The sequence below is a fragment of the Larus michahellis genome, chromosome 1 (genome assembly GCF_964199755.1).
Source record: "Larus michahellis chromosome 1, bLarMic1.1, whole genome shotgun sequence".
In the NCBI taxonomy this organism is placed as follows: domain Eukaryota; kingdom Metazoa; phylum Chordata; class Aves; order Charadriiformes; family Laridae; genus Larus; species Larus michahellis.
The window spans coordinates 8,511,870-8,529,325 of NC_133896.1; the positions used below are offsets into that span (position 1 = coordinate 8,511,870).

The following is a 17,456-nucleotide window of genomic DNA, read 5'->3' on the forward strand; positions in this document are numbered from 1 at the left end:
CTGAAGGAAAAAGCATTTCCTGACATCTGTTACGAATTCACTGCTCTTCTCCTCCTCCCCCACTTTGCTTCACCCCGCGTTCCTCTCCAGCTCCCCCTCCATCACCACCTGTCCCCAGCTGACCAGGGCTCACCAGTAAGAGCTGAGGATCTTCGTGGAGAATGGATGACCCACACCTGTTCCAGCCCTCGTCCTCGCCCTGCTAATTTTCTCTGTCTGCTGTTGACACAAGATTTTGCTCTTAGCAACGGCACTGAGCCATCTGACCCTGACCCAGCAAATCATTTGTGCGTGCCCTTCCTTTCACATATCCAAGTTTTTCCTACTAGAACCACAGGCTTCAGCGTTGGCTAAATAAAAAGGACCTTCGCAGGACTGAACCCAGGACCAGGCTCATTAATCCTTCCTCAATCTCTTTCAGGCTGGAGCTGTTGCAATGCCAACAATTCCAAGGTTGAATTTTGCCTGGTGCCCTTTGATGAAGTTAGCAGGACAGGGAACGGTTGCCACAATTATTTGATTCCCATCAGAAGTTTTCCCTCATGCTGTACAGCTACACAGTCCTTTGAAAAATTTTCTACATCAAAAATGTTCAAAAGATAATAGGACTAAGGGACACAACAAGCTTTTTCTGCCAACTAGTTTGTCAATAATTTTGCACATACAAACACAGATACAGTCTGAAGGAACCAAAAGTCATCATGACCTTGACACTTGCCCCTGCATTGCAGAATTTTAAATAACCCGGATATCTCAGCACAGTCCCCAAGGTTTTGTTTTTGGCAGGACATGACAGACACCAGCATATACGCCAAGCATGTAGTAGATTTTATTAAGCATAACTTTGGTTCTAAGTATTCCACCCTCATTCTCGTAATACCTTTAGTTAAAAACAATTATACAAGAGCAAATACAAAAAATATTAAATTATGAAAACAAATCCATTAAGGCTCCCTTTTTATATTTATATATATTTATATATGTACACTCAAACAAGTGCAGATATTAACAGAAGGTTAAAGCCACAAAAATGCTAAAAAATTTACTACTATACTATCAAAAGCAAGAGTTTTTAAAAAAGTACAAAGTGGTGAGCGAGCCATTTTCAAATCACGGATGCCGGATTGCTTCAAAACCCATATAGCTAAAGGGCAGATCAGGAATTGTTTACGCTCACTGGCAAGCAGTTTCTCACTTGAGTAGCCGCACAGGACACTTGTGGTGTGACTAGCAGACCACCCATTAAAGGGTTGCCCATTCTAGCCCAATCCTGACTTTAAAGACAAGCTTTTGCCTGTCAAATCGACATGAAGGTGTCTGGGATTCCTAGACTAAAGGGTCAGCAGAATTAAAAGATGTTCTAACACATACATTGATGTTCTGCTCACACGGAGAGTTAATTCCAACTGAAAATAAAAAAACGTACTTCACACTGTATGTACAAGGGAGTTTTCTGGCCTCCTGTGTTTCAGAAAGAGAAACTCTACCCTGAATCACAAGCTAACATGGAAAGAAAGCAGAATGTCTTCAGCCTTGAAGGGCCCAATCCAACACACTCACTGAAGCCAAAGAGAGGTCCTCGTCCCCCACCGACTCCGGTGCCATTTGGATTACACCAACTTCATTTCTCTGTGCAGGCATGGTAGGATTGCCATGCTCACCGAGGGGAAATGGCTGAGAAGAAACGGCCTGCTCAAGCCAGAGGAGGGTTTCCTCACCAACTTGTAGACATTTCCATACTGAGGAGAAGGTTAATTGTGGAGTGGAAACCGAGAGGAATGAAGGGTGGCAGATCGGGTGCGGCTAAGATAAAACATGAGCGTGGTGTGGAAGGCTCGTACATAGTGCTGTCTCAACAACATGAAACAATCAGTGCAAGTGTTTGAATAATGTGCTGCCAGGAAGGATCCTCTCCTTCCAGAGGAAGGGAAGGAGAGAGGGAAGAGCCTGCAGCACTCGGGGTGTTCCTTTGTTGAGAAAATACATGGAAGAGTCTTACATTTGGCCTTTGTCTTTTGTACGTCCATAATCTGAAGAGTCTGGCAGACCATCTTCACATTTAATCTTCTAGACGTGAGTCACACTGCAAGTCTAAATCAATGGCAATACACTTATCACAATTCAATTTACTCTCAATCTTATTATGTCCTCATAAAAAATGCCTGGATCTTGACAAATTGAAGTCTGTATCTAGGAAACATTTCTAATTGTGATCATTTTGTAGCAAGTGCTATGCTGAAATTGTATTTAAAACATCCAATACTTACAGGAAAGGCAAAAGGAACTAAAAAACCAACCAACAAACCCTCCCCCACCACCTTTACAATACAAACACGCCACTGTCGATATTAATAAAAAGTGTTCTCAAACAGTTATGTCCAATGTAATTACAAAGTAGAAATTATTTTGTTTAGCATCCTAAGGCAAAGACTAGGATTAGATCCTCAACTAATACGGATGAACACAGCTTCAGTGAGAGCTAGGACTGCGCCGACCAAGGAAGATGAGGATTTATCCCCAGATTCTGAAGATCAGATATCTGCACCCATTCATACCAGGTAAGAATCCAATTCTATGATCCTACACGAGTAATCTGTTCCCTCCTCCTCATCCCAGACTTCCCTGGATAACTAGTAGTCATAAGCATGAGGGATCAGACTCTGCCATCCCTGCACAAGCTGAGCAGTATTTTATTTAATGGCAAGTCACAGGGGCAACTTGTGGAAAGGCAGAAGGTGACAGAATTGAACCCTAAGACTCAGTGGTAACACACTTCCCTCCTCCTATCCTGAGGCTAAAAGAAGGATGGGATAAAATTAATTTCATTTTATGCCTCACTTTAGGGAAAAAACTGCCATTTCAGTAGATTCCAATGATCAGTTTGGTCTGGCTTAAACACTGCTCTGTTGTAGGAACCGCAACAAGTTCCAGCAAGCGAAGAGCAGGAACTGATGGCAGATCAGATTCCTGATTTCAGTTCCAGCAAATGAGTTTAAACACTACCAAGTAATGTGTTAACACTGTCCTCAGATCAGCATGTCCTTGGAGGAGAAAGGCCACAACAGCGAAGCAGGATTTCAAAACACAAAAAGTAGAAGACAGGTCATTTTGCATTGAGAGGTAAATTCACAGGTAGCACTGCACAGGCCTGCGCACAACGGTGTAAGTTTGGAGACAGAGATAAATCAGCTTCTGGATTCTCCCTGGTGAGAGGATCATCAAGATGTCTGCTCTTTTGTAGCCCAAATTCTACACGCCAACAGGGACAAATGGGCTTTAAGGCTGCTTAACTTTTCACTGCTGGTGAATTTTAAGCATTCTCATCTTGCCCACACCTGCCTATCCTAGTGGGGATGGGCAGCAGTGATCAACATACCTCGTATCCTCCTAGATTTGATAAAAATTCCAACTAAACACAAATTATTGTGGGAAATACACAGGCTGTAGGTCTAGATGGAGAAAATCTATCTGCACGGCAAAGCTTCATAAAATATCACAGGAGGATTTCTGTCCTGTTTTAAAGCAAAATATAATCTGTGTATCTCCACTAAACTAGGATCACAAGAGATAAAGCAGTGCAACACTGAAGGAGTTTCTCTAGTATCCCTGGTTAAAATCTCTGAGTAAGCGCATCAGACTGGTCCATGACTCTGAACTGACAAACGGACTCCCCGTCCATTGATCTCAGGACTGCATTTGGCAAGTCAATCTGTTTATAGTACTGTCTTTTTAATCCAAACATCCCAGGAATTAAAAATCTCATCTTCAGTAAGTGTCAGCTGGATTCTGTTATTTTCCATCTCGAGGGGCAAATTTGAGACAACTTGCAAAAGCCTCTCTCTGCAGGAAAGCTGGAAGTCTTAGCAGACGCTGGCTCTAGGAGTCTGGTGCTTCTGCGACTTCCTGGACCGTCCTCCTCAAGTTGCCCTTGACTTTGACAAATTCAGGGGCGTTTTCCTGCTCTTCCTGTATCTTCTGTTGCTCCAGTTCCAGCTTAAAAGAGAATCACATGCAAAAAAAGTATATAAAACACATCATTGAAATACAAGACAAAAAACCTAAAGGTTTTAGTAACTGGCCATGCAACACTTTCTAAACTGCTTCCTTTCTTTCTCTCATGGAAAAGATGAAAGTCGCATTTCTTTGGGAGTATCTGTTCTCATAAACGATAAATCTTTTCAAATCCTTGGCTCTAGCTCCTTCCAGACGTCCACCTTTGCCAGATGGACAAAAACTCTGCAAGCCCAGAACAAGATGAACCATTTTTGAAGAAATTCCTGGACATCTTCATTAAAGAAACACCAATAATTCCCTTCTCTGGTTTTTACAACAGGACAAGGACAAATGTGCCTTGTGGGAGAACACATGCGAACAGCTACTACTGAGCACACTTGCAGAATTTATTTCGGAGTTTCTAGGTATGGAATTCTGTATCCAACTTGAGCCGCTTTTGGTGTGTCTGTTTTGTCTATCACAAAAAGCAATACAAAAAATAAAGATCCTCCTTGGCCCTTAGTCGTTCATTTTGAGTCACCATCCCTGGAGGTATTTAAAAGAGGCGTAGATGTGGTGCTTAGGGACATGGTTTAGTAGTTTACTGGTGGACTTGGCAGTACTAGGTTAAGGGTTGGACTTGATGATCTTAAAGGTCTTTTCCAACCTAAACGATTCTATGATTTTTGAGAGCCCATTCATTGACATTTTTAACCTGCTTGGAGCTTCTGCCCATGCAGACACTCAAAATTACCATGTGAGGTCAGAAGCTCTGCTCTTCGGGGCAGGGCTGTGCAGTGCCCATACAAACAGGGCTTGCACATCCTACAGAATAGAGATTGCTTAGCGATCCTCACTGAAGGCAGATAAGTCGGCAGAAAGGAAGGAACAACCTTTAGAAAACTAACAAAAGCTCCTGAAAGGAGCTTTTGTTTTTTTAAAAGACCAAGGTCTCCCTGATTAATGGGGACCACATACGGCTCACCTAAGTACTCTCTCCTTTGTCTCTGGTTCACTGGCAAGGGACATGCCTTGTTACAATAAATCATGACACCGTTCCTCCATGAGTCATTTTGTCAATTAATGCCATTCCTACGATTTTTACAAAGTCACAACACTGTTTGCAATGGGCAAGCTTTTCCTCTTCTAACAGAATCTTCTATTCTACGTATGTCCTTAGACTGCTCAGTTTCACATCAAATATTGCCACAAGCTGAACCATTTGAAGCTGAGCTCTTAAGAGCAGAAAGGAAAAGTGACAGGTTGATACACTTAAAAATACAATAGCTTTCTCCCTCAAAAAATATCTCTAAGCCTAATTAAAAAAAAACTGTCATAAAACCCCCAAAACCTGAATAATGACTGGATTACACCTAATTTTCAATAAAGTAATTATTTGGCTTAACTGATTTCCATTGTGAAAAACAGGAAATACTGTTTTAAAGCATTCATTTATTTAAAAAGAAATGCCATGCTTTGTGCACAGTGACTTCTTTGATGAGGTCTTTCACTGTAGCGATATTTCCTTGCAGGTACACGAAGCACCTTAAGAGGCACAGAGACATTTGGCTGGCCCTGTGCCTAACAGTAAGCTTCGCCACAATGAACTCCAGCTCCACATCATCTCCATACTCAGAGCCTGAGGATCTTTTCCTTCATTTGAAAATGCGAATGGGCACATATGTTTTAAGGCTAAAAAGATCTTTTTAAAGTCACCTACTTTCTTACATAACCCAGGAGATGGAATCAATTGATTTTTTTTTATTCATTAAGCATCAAGTTTTGATGTACTGCAGTCTAACAGCCATTCTTAGTGGATCATCTCTTAATAGTTAGACTACAAATGTTGACTAATTCACCACAGTTTAAATGGTTAAATAAGGTCAGTGCTCCATACACATTCCTGTTTGGTGCAGGATTCATTTGACCAAAGGCAGACACCATATGTGGTTCCTATACAGGAAATGACAACAAATAGGTAATTTAGAAGGTGATTTGACTCATCCTAGAAAACATGTCTGCATTTGATCAGAGGAAAAGTGCAAAAAATCAGCTGCTACTTCTCTCCTGTCTACAAAGGGAGCCTCCAGCAAGTAGCTTAGATGTAGATGTGTAAAGGTAGTGTTATTCCCCATCTTACCTGCTCCAGTTTCTGCTGCCGTTTCAGTAGCTCTATTTCCAGGTCTGATTTCTTCTTTTGTGCTTCCTCTTCTTTTTGTTGTTTAATAACTTGATCCCGTTTCCTTTTCTCCATCACCTTCTGTAGCTCTGGCTTATTCTGAGGTGCAAGACCCCTTTAAATTAAATGGGAGGAGTGTTGGTGGTAGGGGAAACAAGGAGGAAAGAGATCAGTTTTAATTAGCAGAAATTGACACAGAATTGTAGGCAGGTTTTCTAAAATCAAAGAGTTGCCCATTTAGATACACTGGAATATAAGTAATCAATTAAAAGGAAAAACCAGGCAGACATTTGCCTGGTTTCTAGCCAAACCCCTAAACTAGAATTTAAGCCACATTATTACTGAGGATATTTTCCTTTAACAAGCATGCTAGTACTTCTCCTGTATAATTCACTATTTTGACTTTCAACTTTAGTCTTCCCTCTATTCACTCAATTCCAGAAGAATGTATTAAAAAAAAACATCACAAATCAAGACTCTAGCAGAGCCAGAAACAAATTTTGGACAAAAAGACTTCCCTTACTGGCTGATGACTCGGAGAGATTGCGTTCAGACGGTCCTATGCAGAGTATTAGACCCATAGAAATGTGCATGGATAGCACTAAAGAGTGGTCTCCTCCTGGCTTTTGTCACACCGCTCCTGGAAATCGTGGATTCTGTCCCTCCTTGAAAATGTGAGAGCCTTACCCATGCCTGGCTGTGAAGCTATTTCCAGGGAGAGCTCACTGGCTACACTCAAAATCACAAAGAGGCTAAGACAACAAAAATCCAGAATAAAAAAAGTTGCAGTCACCTTGGAGACCAGACAAAGGCTGGAGGATTCTCCTTTTCACAAGATTTTAGCTACTACATCAACTGAATGTTTCAGGTCTGTTCAGCACAAATTGCTTTCCAAGCCAACTACTCTAAATCGAGAAAGCTTATTCTTTGGGAAGATGCATGTCTTTATTTATACAGGCACACAAGGATACACACTCACTCCTACTTATTTTTGTGACTTCAGCTACTTCTTTTATCTCTGTTATGCTATGATGCTTTCAAAATTTGTTATGATAAGATTCAAAGCTCTCCCCATTATTCAGATATTAGCGTCACTTTAAATCAGAGCAAAAAGATCAGAAATTTGCCTTTTTTACTGTCATCTTCCCTGTGAAGACTATTATATGAAAACATCCAGCATTAAGTTTAACATCAACCAGTTTTTATTTCAACTTTAAGAAATTCAGTAATCTGAATAAGCTTTCAGAAAGTGTATTTTTATCCTTCCCTATTTGCTATATATCTGCTGTTGCCTAATTCTTCCATAATATGCATATCTGACAGCACGTCCAATAATACATAAAAATGCTATTTTATGGTGACATCTATGAATTGACTCCATATATTATGCAATGCTCTATCCATGTACATACCCTGACTGCAAAATCAAATATTTAGCAACACCAAATGCGGTTCCCTATTTCTCATAATAGATCTCATGGCTTGAATGCAACAGAAGCTACAACACTGTGTTAATATTTTATGTTTCATGCTATTTTCATTACATTTTAACATGTAAAACTTAAGTCAGGCACAGAAAAGCTGGAGTGATTTTTTACTACTACTACTACCACTACTACTACTACTACTACTACTACTACTGGGTCAGTGAGAGCTGAATCAATGGAGACTCCTGTGTTGGCAATTAGCAATCAAGATACCCATGAAGCAGAGGTAAGCTGCTAAGTAACATTATTTATTCCTGTTTTTTTTTAAGTAAGGCTGCACCGTAACAAAGCAGAGGCACAAGAGTGATTTGGATATACTGTAGCTATAATACAGGGGACTCGCAGAAGAGACAAGTAAATACAATCTCTCAGTCTAATCAAGTGGGGTTGGCAGTCAGATCTGTAACAGAACAACTGTAACATCAATCCTATTTTCACGCTCCTATGTAAGAAGGAAAAGCAACAAACAGGCGGCTACTGGATTAACTGAGACTCTTGTATCACCTCCTGGTGATTGTTGTGGTTAAATATACTAAAGCTTTGGTATAGAGTAGGCAAAGTGCGCTATAAAACAGGTTAGAGCTGATCGGGTTAAAACCTCTGGAAGGGACAGGCCCAATCAATACTCTGCAGAGCTGAGGTTGAGCCCTAATAAGTAAAAATAGTTTAAGATAAGTGACCAGTGCCTTGAGGTACCACTATCTGGGTCTTTGTTTGCCCAGAACAACTACCATTTCTGTAAGTAAATAACTACATCAGTTCGAGACCCAACAGACAGTGCTCACTGTAGCCACGGAGAACGATGGGACCAGCGCTGGCTAGTATCTTCTAGCATCCAGAAATGGCTGTTCAGAGCTGACTGGTCAAAAAGTGAAGCTGCTGGTGCCTACACTGAATCTTCACAATAAAATAAGGTGCATGTTAAGCAGACTTCTGTAAGAGCACCAAAAATCCTCCATACCTATGGCAATTTGCAGTAACAAAGCAGAACACAAGCTTAATATCTGCGCTACTGAAAAGCCTCATATCAGAGGTAGTACAGTGGCACGAAGCACAGCAGACTAACCCTCTTTTCAAAAATAACAGTTTTTCTGCTGGTGAAAACCCTCAAAGTATTTAATTTCAGCACCAATAAATAAGAATTTAAAATTACCAGCTGCAGCTAATCAAAATCACAATAAGAGAAGAGTGGGTACTGAGGGCTGCGCAGCTCCTCTGTGTAATAGGATATTCTCCTAGAAGAAAAGAACTCCATACTATTTAAAAGTGCTTTATGCTTTCACAAACTTAAAAGAAAAAAAAATAGGCTTAATTTATTGCAGCCTCCACATCCTTTAGAATAAGACCGTAAGTTGGGAAATTTCAACTATCTTTCCTTCAATGGCTATAAACTTCTTGGTGCTAGGAACTAACTTTGATGTTTAATCCCAGTAACGAAAAATAGGACAAACACCTATTTAGGCCAGTTTCTTCCAATTCAGTTGGCATTCTGTAAAACATTTCTACTTCTTCATCACTAAAGAAATGCTGTATTGTGTATGCAATTCATTTAGAATTAAGTTTCTAAGCCTAGCATTTGTGAGGATTCTGCTATTACACATGAAAAAGACTCCTTCTCCCCTCAAAATAGTACCCCACGAGAGGGGGAAAAAAAAAAGAAATTTTCATAATGCAACAGACAAATCCAGTTGTGCTGGAGAAGCCAAAGCAAAGCTTCCTCCTCTCCTTTATTGACGTGCTGGGTCTCAAAAAGCCTGAATGGCTGCTACCAGCAACTTGATTCTCAAATGCACTCTGAAATACTGTTCTTCCACTTCTGTTTGTGGATCCCCTTGCCTTTGGACAGTCCATTTTAGGTGGCTTCAATGCACCAAATTGCTAATTTATATCATGGGTAGTTTCTTTTTGTTTAAATGGAGGAGCCTCAACAGGCTTGGTGGCTTTTCCTCCACCATGTGGTCTGGTGGCTATTTTCTTAATATGTTTTCTAAATGAGCCCTCTGCTGCAAAAAAGATTTAATAACAGAACTTCAGCTATCTATGGGCTAAGCGCCTGTGTCTCTGAAGGTGACGAATCAAGTTCCAGTTATTTACATCTTTAAAAGCAGTATATAGAGCAACAGCTGTGCACCCCAGCCCAGAATGAAGGAAGCAGCATTTGCATAACATACAAAGAAACACTTGTGCAGCAGCGGAGCAGGGACCAGACTATCACACCGCATTGCAAGGAAGATCAAGTAAGTAGAGAAGAGTTTCATCTGAAATAAACTATATGGTTTCTTTAAAAGTGGCCTCATAAACTCAGCACGCTGGGAATGGTGAAAACCCACAGATTTTACCATCCTGCTGGTAATAGAGAAATTTTGTCAGGTACTTGATAAAGTTAAGAGCTCAAGACAAATTACAGCGCCCAGGTAACCAATATGAAATGCGACAGGGGAGAACTGAACTCCTTCCTCCGGCAACCAACCCTTTGTGAGTATTTGCAAAAACAAAGCGAGAAGTCTTTTACAGCAAGCTTTTGCAGAGCAACTGAAATGCAAACAGCAATAAATGCCACAGTTAAGAATCAGAGACTCTTCCTCTAGAGGATCTGAATCAACAAGAAGAGTCTGCTGGTTTTTGGGTAAAACGTAATTTTGATGAAACAAGAACTCAAGCTGTGTGTTTGGGGTGGAAAAGCGGCACAAGTGATTTTTAGACTCTTACCTTTTCTGATTCATAAGCAGCTCTCTATGGAGATCTTGATGATTCCGGGATGACTTCACAGGATTAATTAATTTCTGAGGTCTAATTAGTTCAGGATTGTCATCGTCTATGTAGTCTGGTTCAGCCATAATCTTTCTTGGAATGGGATACGGATCTTTGGGTTCAGTGTCCTTATTCACAGTATCTGTAAAACAGGGGAAAAACTGCAGTAAATCTACATGAAAGGCCTTTTAAAGATGTACTAAAACATAAATGCAGCATATTACATTGGTAACAGTTATGCTTTTCCTAGATTAATTTTGTTTCTATTAAGTAAAGGCTCTCAGAGCAAACATCATTATCTTTTTAAATAGATGGCAATTTCACAACAATGTCATCTCCAGCAGCCTTCATCCATTGACTTGGAGACACAGATTCCACCTGTTTTAAGAACTAGACAAATAATTTAGGTTGAGCACATGAAGAGTCCTATTGATTTTAATAAGCCTACTCAGACAAAGCATTTTTAGGTCAGCAATACTGAGACCCTAAAGACCTTTTAAATACTGACTATATTAAATACTACGAAAGTGTACCAAAATCATACAGTCTCATTCTCTGCTATCAGTAGCATGTCAGCTACCGGGAAAACACCCCCTGTGGATAAGCCCTGAACTGTACTGTACCAAGCAAATGCTTCCATGTGGAAATTGCCAGATCTGCAGTTGTTGGGATGGGGGACAGATTTTGGAGTGGAAAGGTAGAGAGAAAAAGTTGGGTGAGGTTGTTTCTTAAAGGCCCTATTTCACTCAGTGAAAATCCACAGAAATACACTGATCTGGAGGCAATGAAGTCTTGATGATTGCTATCATCTAGAAATCTGGCATTTTCCTATACTGCTATAGAAAAACATATCTATACACCAAATCACAAAACTTTGAATCAAGAGCTGACATGTAAACTGTAGTTTTCAAATAATGTACACATGACCATTCATACCCCCTTCCATCAAAAAGCCTCTGCCACAAAAAGCTCAGCATCCAAAACAAAGCACATTCAGAGCAATTCTGCCTCCGTTCGCTGTCGTGGAAACCCGCACGCAAAATCTGGCACACAGCAATTATCAGTTTGATGAAACATTGGCCTCTCAAACAGACCCCCAAAAAATAATCTCACAGCATGTGTGTTTACAGAGCTGAATCAATGGGACATGAAAGAAAAGGCGAGAGACCTCCATCAGCCTGACTGGCGGAACAGCTGAATGCCGTGCACTGTACTGTACGGGGCTATGAGACAAATCAGAGAATCACTGTGATTTTCCACGTATGTTCGAGTAAAAGCTGAATATGCGCTTTTATTTAGATCCCAGCCCTTCTCTCCCTCTCTCACTCCACGAGCTGTAAAACCTGTTTCAGTTCAGTCTCAGTTTAATTCCTAAAATATTTTGTTTCATTATGAATCTCATATTGTTGTTCAGAGGGTCTGATTGAAAATCCAGTTGATACAGTGGAAAGATTTCCCCTAATACTTCAGTACTAATACTTCAGTACCACCATCACTCTGCCTGGACTTCACACGCACTTACAGATGAAGAAGCAGAACGACAGGACTAAGTTTTCAGCAGATGCAAGGAAGCCACTCCGAATCTGAATGTGTCCAACGGATCCGGCATAGTACCTTCAGCTTCTTTGTTTGAATGGATGAATCGTGTTTTATTGACACTGTATCTAACACACCAAGTTTCTAAGGAGCAAATCCAATGAGAAACAGCTTACCACTGTGAGCGGCTCTCAGGGTGGCCACTGTATTAGTTTTTCAAAGCAAGTTTATATGTAGCGTTTCTGAACTCTGTGGGGGTGCTAGTTCTCGCAGGGACCTCTGAAATTAATATAAAAATTGCCCACAGTCCACAACTATGTAAGTCTATTGCTGTACATGTCATAAACCTCTTACTGACATTGATCGTGCAATAAAAATACTTCTCCCATCACCCCTTCAGAGTCCTTCTTGCTTCAATCAAGCAACCAGCTATCACCACATGTGCAAAATGTACAGCATCATTCGAAAATTGTGGTCAGAAGAAACGTGGAAGATTTCTAATCCAACCTCAAGCTGAGAGCAGGAACAGCTTTGAGATCAGACCAGGTTGCTCAGGACGTTACCCAGTAAGGTCCTGAAGTTCTCCAAGGCTGCACAGCCTCTGAGAGCAACCCTGCTTGCCTGTCTTCATGGTGAAGTTTTTCCTTATGACCCTCTTGTTTCAACTCATGCGTGTTGCCTCTCACTCTCCGGCCATGCACCATGGTGAAGAGCCTGGCTCCATCTTCTTGGTAAGTTCCTCCCAGGCTCGGGGGGGCTGCTGTTAGGTCCCCCCAGCCCTGCCTCTGCTCCGGGCTGAGCCAGATCAGGTCCCTCAGCCTCCACCACAGGACCCGCACCTTGGTCTCCAGCCACTCTTGGTGGCCCTTCACTGAACTCATACCTCAATTCCCTCACTGTTGAATTGCATGCCATATTAAAAAACCCAAATACTCCCAAAACCCAAACCACACCATACTTCTCAATGTATACCATGTAGCACCATGCCATTAATAAAAAGGGCATGGAAATCTATTCTCTTTACCATAGACATTCTGGGTTTTTTTGAGTAAGGACACGATTCATACTTCCTCAGTGTTCACATCAGGCTTATCACAACTAAAACAACTCCAATGTTAAGATATCCAACCTCCGCCCAAAACAAACCTGCTCTGTAAATATTTGGGTTTTTGTACTCTGCTATCGGTTCTGTCGCACTGATGGGGCTGCGAGTCTTCTAGAAGGCATTTATCATTGACAGCTCTCCGTTAAAATACATGCAAAAATAACCTGCTGCTTCTTCAAGACAAGTCTTCTGTTTGCTTAGGCGAAGATGAAAAGTGCAGAATCACCCCATAACTCTCTGTCATAAACAACGTACTATTTTTCTAACACAAGCCCCTGAATAACAATTTGATTCAATCATTTCTCAGAAAGTTTGATGTAATGTTTTGCAGCATGTAGATTTGCTTTTGGCAAGCCCTTAAAAATTAAGTCTATTTATTCTTCTCTCTTCTGTCCCATCTCTATTTTTAAAAACATGTATTCAACTCTGAGGTCAGGAATTGTGGTTTCCTAACGTAACATGAACTCTACTAGCAGCAAACTTGAATGAACAGAACTCCCTTGGGAACTGAAGATGCTTTCTGTGCGTGATTAAGCTGTAAATTATTTCAGCTAGGATTTCCACACGGAGCCAGCAAAACAGGGCACCCAGTTCCCACTCAGTGAATCCTCTCACACCCTTTGCAAACCTCAGTCTGGCTGGAGGCCACCAGCCCAGTCCTGCGGAGTCACTGTGTAATATTATACACAAACAATACAATTAAGATAGTGTGATTTCTACCCACACCCTTTCAAAGCAAACATTTACAAAAGCACAGGCAAGTTCCACATAAAAACTAAGGCACAAAGGACTCACCGCGCAACAGCAGACAGAAACACAGCTGGCAGTGCAGCCCCAGAGTTTCATTCTGAGATTCAGGCTCACACCAATAAACCAGTCAAGCTCGACGACAGAATCCCTTAGAAGTCCTTAAATAAAGTTTAATCAATGTTCAAGCAATAACAATTAAAAAAGTATTAATTCCACGAGTCTCTAGTGCTCATCACCACAAGTGTCACAACCCATAAAGCTGCTTTCAGATCATCACTAGGTGCAACAGCGGGACATGAATAATCCAGACATCACTTAGCAGGAATATGCTGCCTTAAGAGCATCTGAGATGCTCCTTTTAACCATCTACTGTTACATGATCAATTGAGAACGCACAATCCATTTCTTTGTTTCCCTGTTACCTCGCTCCAAAAGAAAGGAAAGAGATTTGGATTCAGGGGATGTTTTAGCTAAACTCGGCTCAAGTTTAGACACCCACTAATTTGGCAGGTGCCTTCCCAGGGCATTTGCTGAATTAGCTGTTGCTGCGCAAGCAGTACAAAAGCATTTATCTACCCGATCTTGTCCTGTCCAAGTAACTCTTACGGACTTTGTCCATGACGTCTTACACACCCGTGGCTTTTCATACAGAAAGAATAAACCAGGGATCCTGCATGGAAGAGGAATTTTAACTCCTCAAACAGAACTGCAAATCAATTGCAATATCCCCCTAGACAAAGAAAATGTCTCTGTATAAAAATAACTTCAAATATCCTCCCAGACAGAAGTTTAATGTTTTCAGATACAAAGATGCTCTTAGAGAAATTAAGAAGAACCAAACTGACACCTCAGTCTCGGAGAGCCAAGACCAAGTGGTCACATACTTGCAATTCTCTCATTTATTTTCCTTGGAGCACAAGTAAATTCAAGGACAAGAGAAGAGACTCTTCAAGATGATCATACTGAACAGATACAACTGAATCGGTGTGTGCCAGAAGCATATAAGTTACAGCTGGGGGAACACATCCAAGAGACATGTTTGCTTCCAATGTTATTTATTTTTTATTCTATCTACAGGGGTTTTTTTCAGCAAAAGTCCCTTAATGGTAGTAACACTGGAAACACGTGTGCAAAGAGAGCTACAGCCAGCCACTAGTGTTTTTAACAGATTCAAAGTAGATCTTAACAACACCGGCTTAAGGATTCAGCGGCTGCCAGAGCTTTTGCTACAGCACGGCTCCCATGGCTTCCGCAGGGGAGGGAAGCTCATGCCAAAAAAACCCTCGTGTTTATATGGCATTCAGGGAATTGCATTTATTTTCTATCTGGTATTCCTCATACCAGAAATCACCCTCTACATACGGAATCTGAATATAAAAATTCCTGTGAGACACCATATATTTATATTATTATACGTATATATGGCGTTTTCACCCTTCAAATGATTCCCACAATTATTTCCAGCTGTGAAAGCAGAGGTAGAGTTGAGGCCCCTTAAAAAGCATATAAATAAATGCCTAAAAATACCAATGAACATCAAAATAATAGACCAGTCCAGGTTCCAAAAGTTACATTAAGGCTAAATTCACATTATTTCCTTTTTGCCTTAATAAATTCTTGAATTAATATCTTCCACAGAAGCATTAGCTCAAACACTGAATACCTCCCGAAGTAAGATTTTATTCTCGAAAAAGCTTCAACATCTGTTCTGAGCTGTACTGTAAACCATCAAACGCTATTTTTTAAGACTTATATTTTTAGCTCTTTAAACTACCGCGTAGACTTGCGGTTTGTTACAAGTAACCCAAAGGCATTCTTTGAGAAGAAATATGGTTTTACTCTCCCCCTTCTGATGTCGAGAGGAATCGGAATAAAAATTCCTCAGCATGTCTCTGCTCAGACGTTGCAGGACCAGCACCGCCTCGCATCGGCCAGCTAGGGGGGAAAGCAAAAGAGCTACTTAAATGCAGCGTGCTTTCCAGGCACCATCCCAGCACTCTTTGCACATGAAAGCTCACCACCGCTATCATTTTTATCTATACGCTCTCAGTGCAGTAAGAGGCACTTGACTAGAGAGATTTACTTGATTAATCCTTCGTTATAGATATCATTAATAACTTCCCACAGTTCAGCCTTTAATGCAGAGTTCCTGAAAACAGAATGCAAAATACTCTTCTCTTCCCACCCAAGATGCTCAGGCCAGCCATGCTCCAAGGAATTTGGCTATTATTCACATCATCTTTCGTAGCTTAAAGAGATGACAGGGTTTGGATCGTGGCAAAACATAGCCAGACTGCCTGCAGAGGGAGAGGGAAGGACGGGAGAGGTCCTGGCGGCTGCAGTTCTTCCCAGCCCCTCACGCTTTGTTCAAAAAGGCTGTCACTTCCTAGTTACAAGAGTTTTGCTTCAGAAAAGGACTGTCTTCACCCGCCTCAAAATCAAACACATTTAGGGCAGCATGTCCCTACTGTCCCATACAGATTGCACATTTAATATCCTCCTATTACCAGATTACTAACTGTTACTATTCTTCAAACAATATGAAGACCATCAAACATTTTAACCCTTTGGCAGGTATCTGGATTTTGTTTCTGGCTACAGCCTTAACTTACTGACCTTAGGCAGGTCATTTCACTCCGGTGTGCCCCAGCTCACACACATACAAGAGAACAGCCTCTTAGAAACTATCACAAGCTTTCGCAAGGCCAATCTCACTGCTCCTTGTCATGCACGTTAAAATCTTCAGATCCCAGCAGACAAAATGAAGGAGCAAGACTGAAAACCTTCTGTCCCTACTATGTTGGAACAGGTTAACTCACAGCACCTTCCTGACACTGGGTATCGTCAGTTAACAGCTTCATTAGTTGCATGGCTGCCAAAAGACTGATAGACCACATAGAATCACAGAATTGTTAGGGTTGGAAGGGACCTTAAAGATCACCTAGTTCCAACCCCCCTGCCATGGGCAGGGACACCTCCCACTAGATCAGGTTGCTCAGAGCCCCATCCAGCCTGCCCTTAAAAACTTCCAGGGATGGGGCAGCCACAGCTTCCCTGGGCAACCTGGGCCAGTGTCTCACCACCCTCATGGTGAAGAACTTCTTCCTAACGTCCAGTCTGAATCGACCCATCTCTAGTTTTAATCCATTCCCTCTAGTCCTACCATTACCCAACATCCTAAAAAGTCCCTCACCAGCTTTCTTGTAGGCCCCCTATAAGGTCTCTCTTTTCTCCAGACTGAACAACCCCAAGTCTCTCAGTCTGTCCTCTCTCAGAAACAAGGGTACACTCACTTGACCAGGGCAGCCCAAAGCAATCTCAGGGATGCCAAGGACATTGAAAGAGGCAGGGCTTGCTGCCAACTGAAGCTGTTCCTGTTGTCACTTTAGAGCATATTAAAATGAACTAAACCACTCAAAATCTCAAGGAAATCCAGTTAGCGCTCATTTTCTTCTCTTAAGTACTGCTGAGAGTGTAGTGTCAACAAAGCACAGATGAAAGATACACTAGATGAGAAACCAGAAGAAAGAGGGTCATTTTAAAGATGTTTGCATTGGCATTGACACCTAAAGGGAGACAGAGTGCAAGATTTGGGGCAGTGCTCCACACTGCTACTGTTCTCTCAATTGCAAAGAGCTGCTTATGGCTCTCATTC

The 17,456-nt window shown here is 41.4% G+C and overlaps 1 protein-coding gene across 5 annotated transcripts in view; it reads right to left on the minus strand.

Annotated features, from left to right (window-relative positions):
• Positions 1–807: 807 nt before the first annotated feature.
• FAM107B (family with sequence similarity 107 member B) overlaps positions 808–17,456 on the minus strand; it is a 61,096-nt gene continuing 44,447 nt past the window's right edge. For all 5 annotated transcript variants that reach the window (XM_074573336.1, XM_074573331.1, XM_074573332.1 and 2 more), the window contains 3 exons: positions 10,369–10,552; positions 6,134–6,287; positions 808–3,993 (listed from right to left, as the gene is read on the minus strand). In XM_074573336.1, the coding sequence (XP_074429437.1) occupies positions 3,877–3,993; positions 6,134–6,287; positions 10,369–10,496 (399 nt within the window). In that variant the 5' untranslated portion in view covers positions 10,497–10,552 and the 3' untranslated portion in view covers positions 808–3,876. The remainder of the gene's footprint in view (positions 3,994–6,133; positions 6,288–10,368; positions 10,553–17,456) is intronic.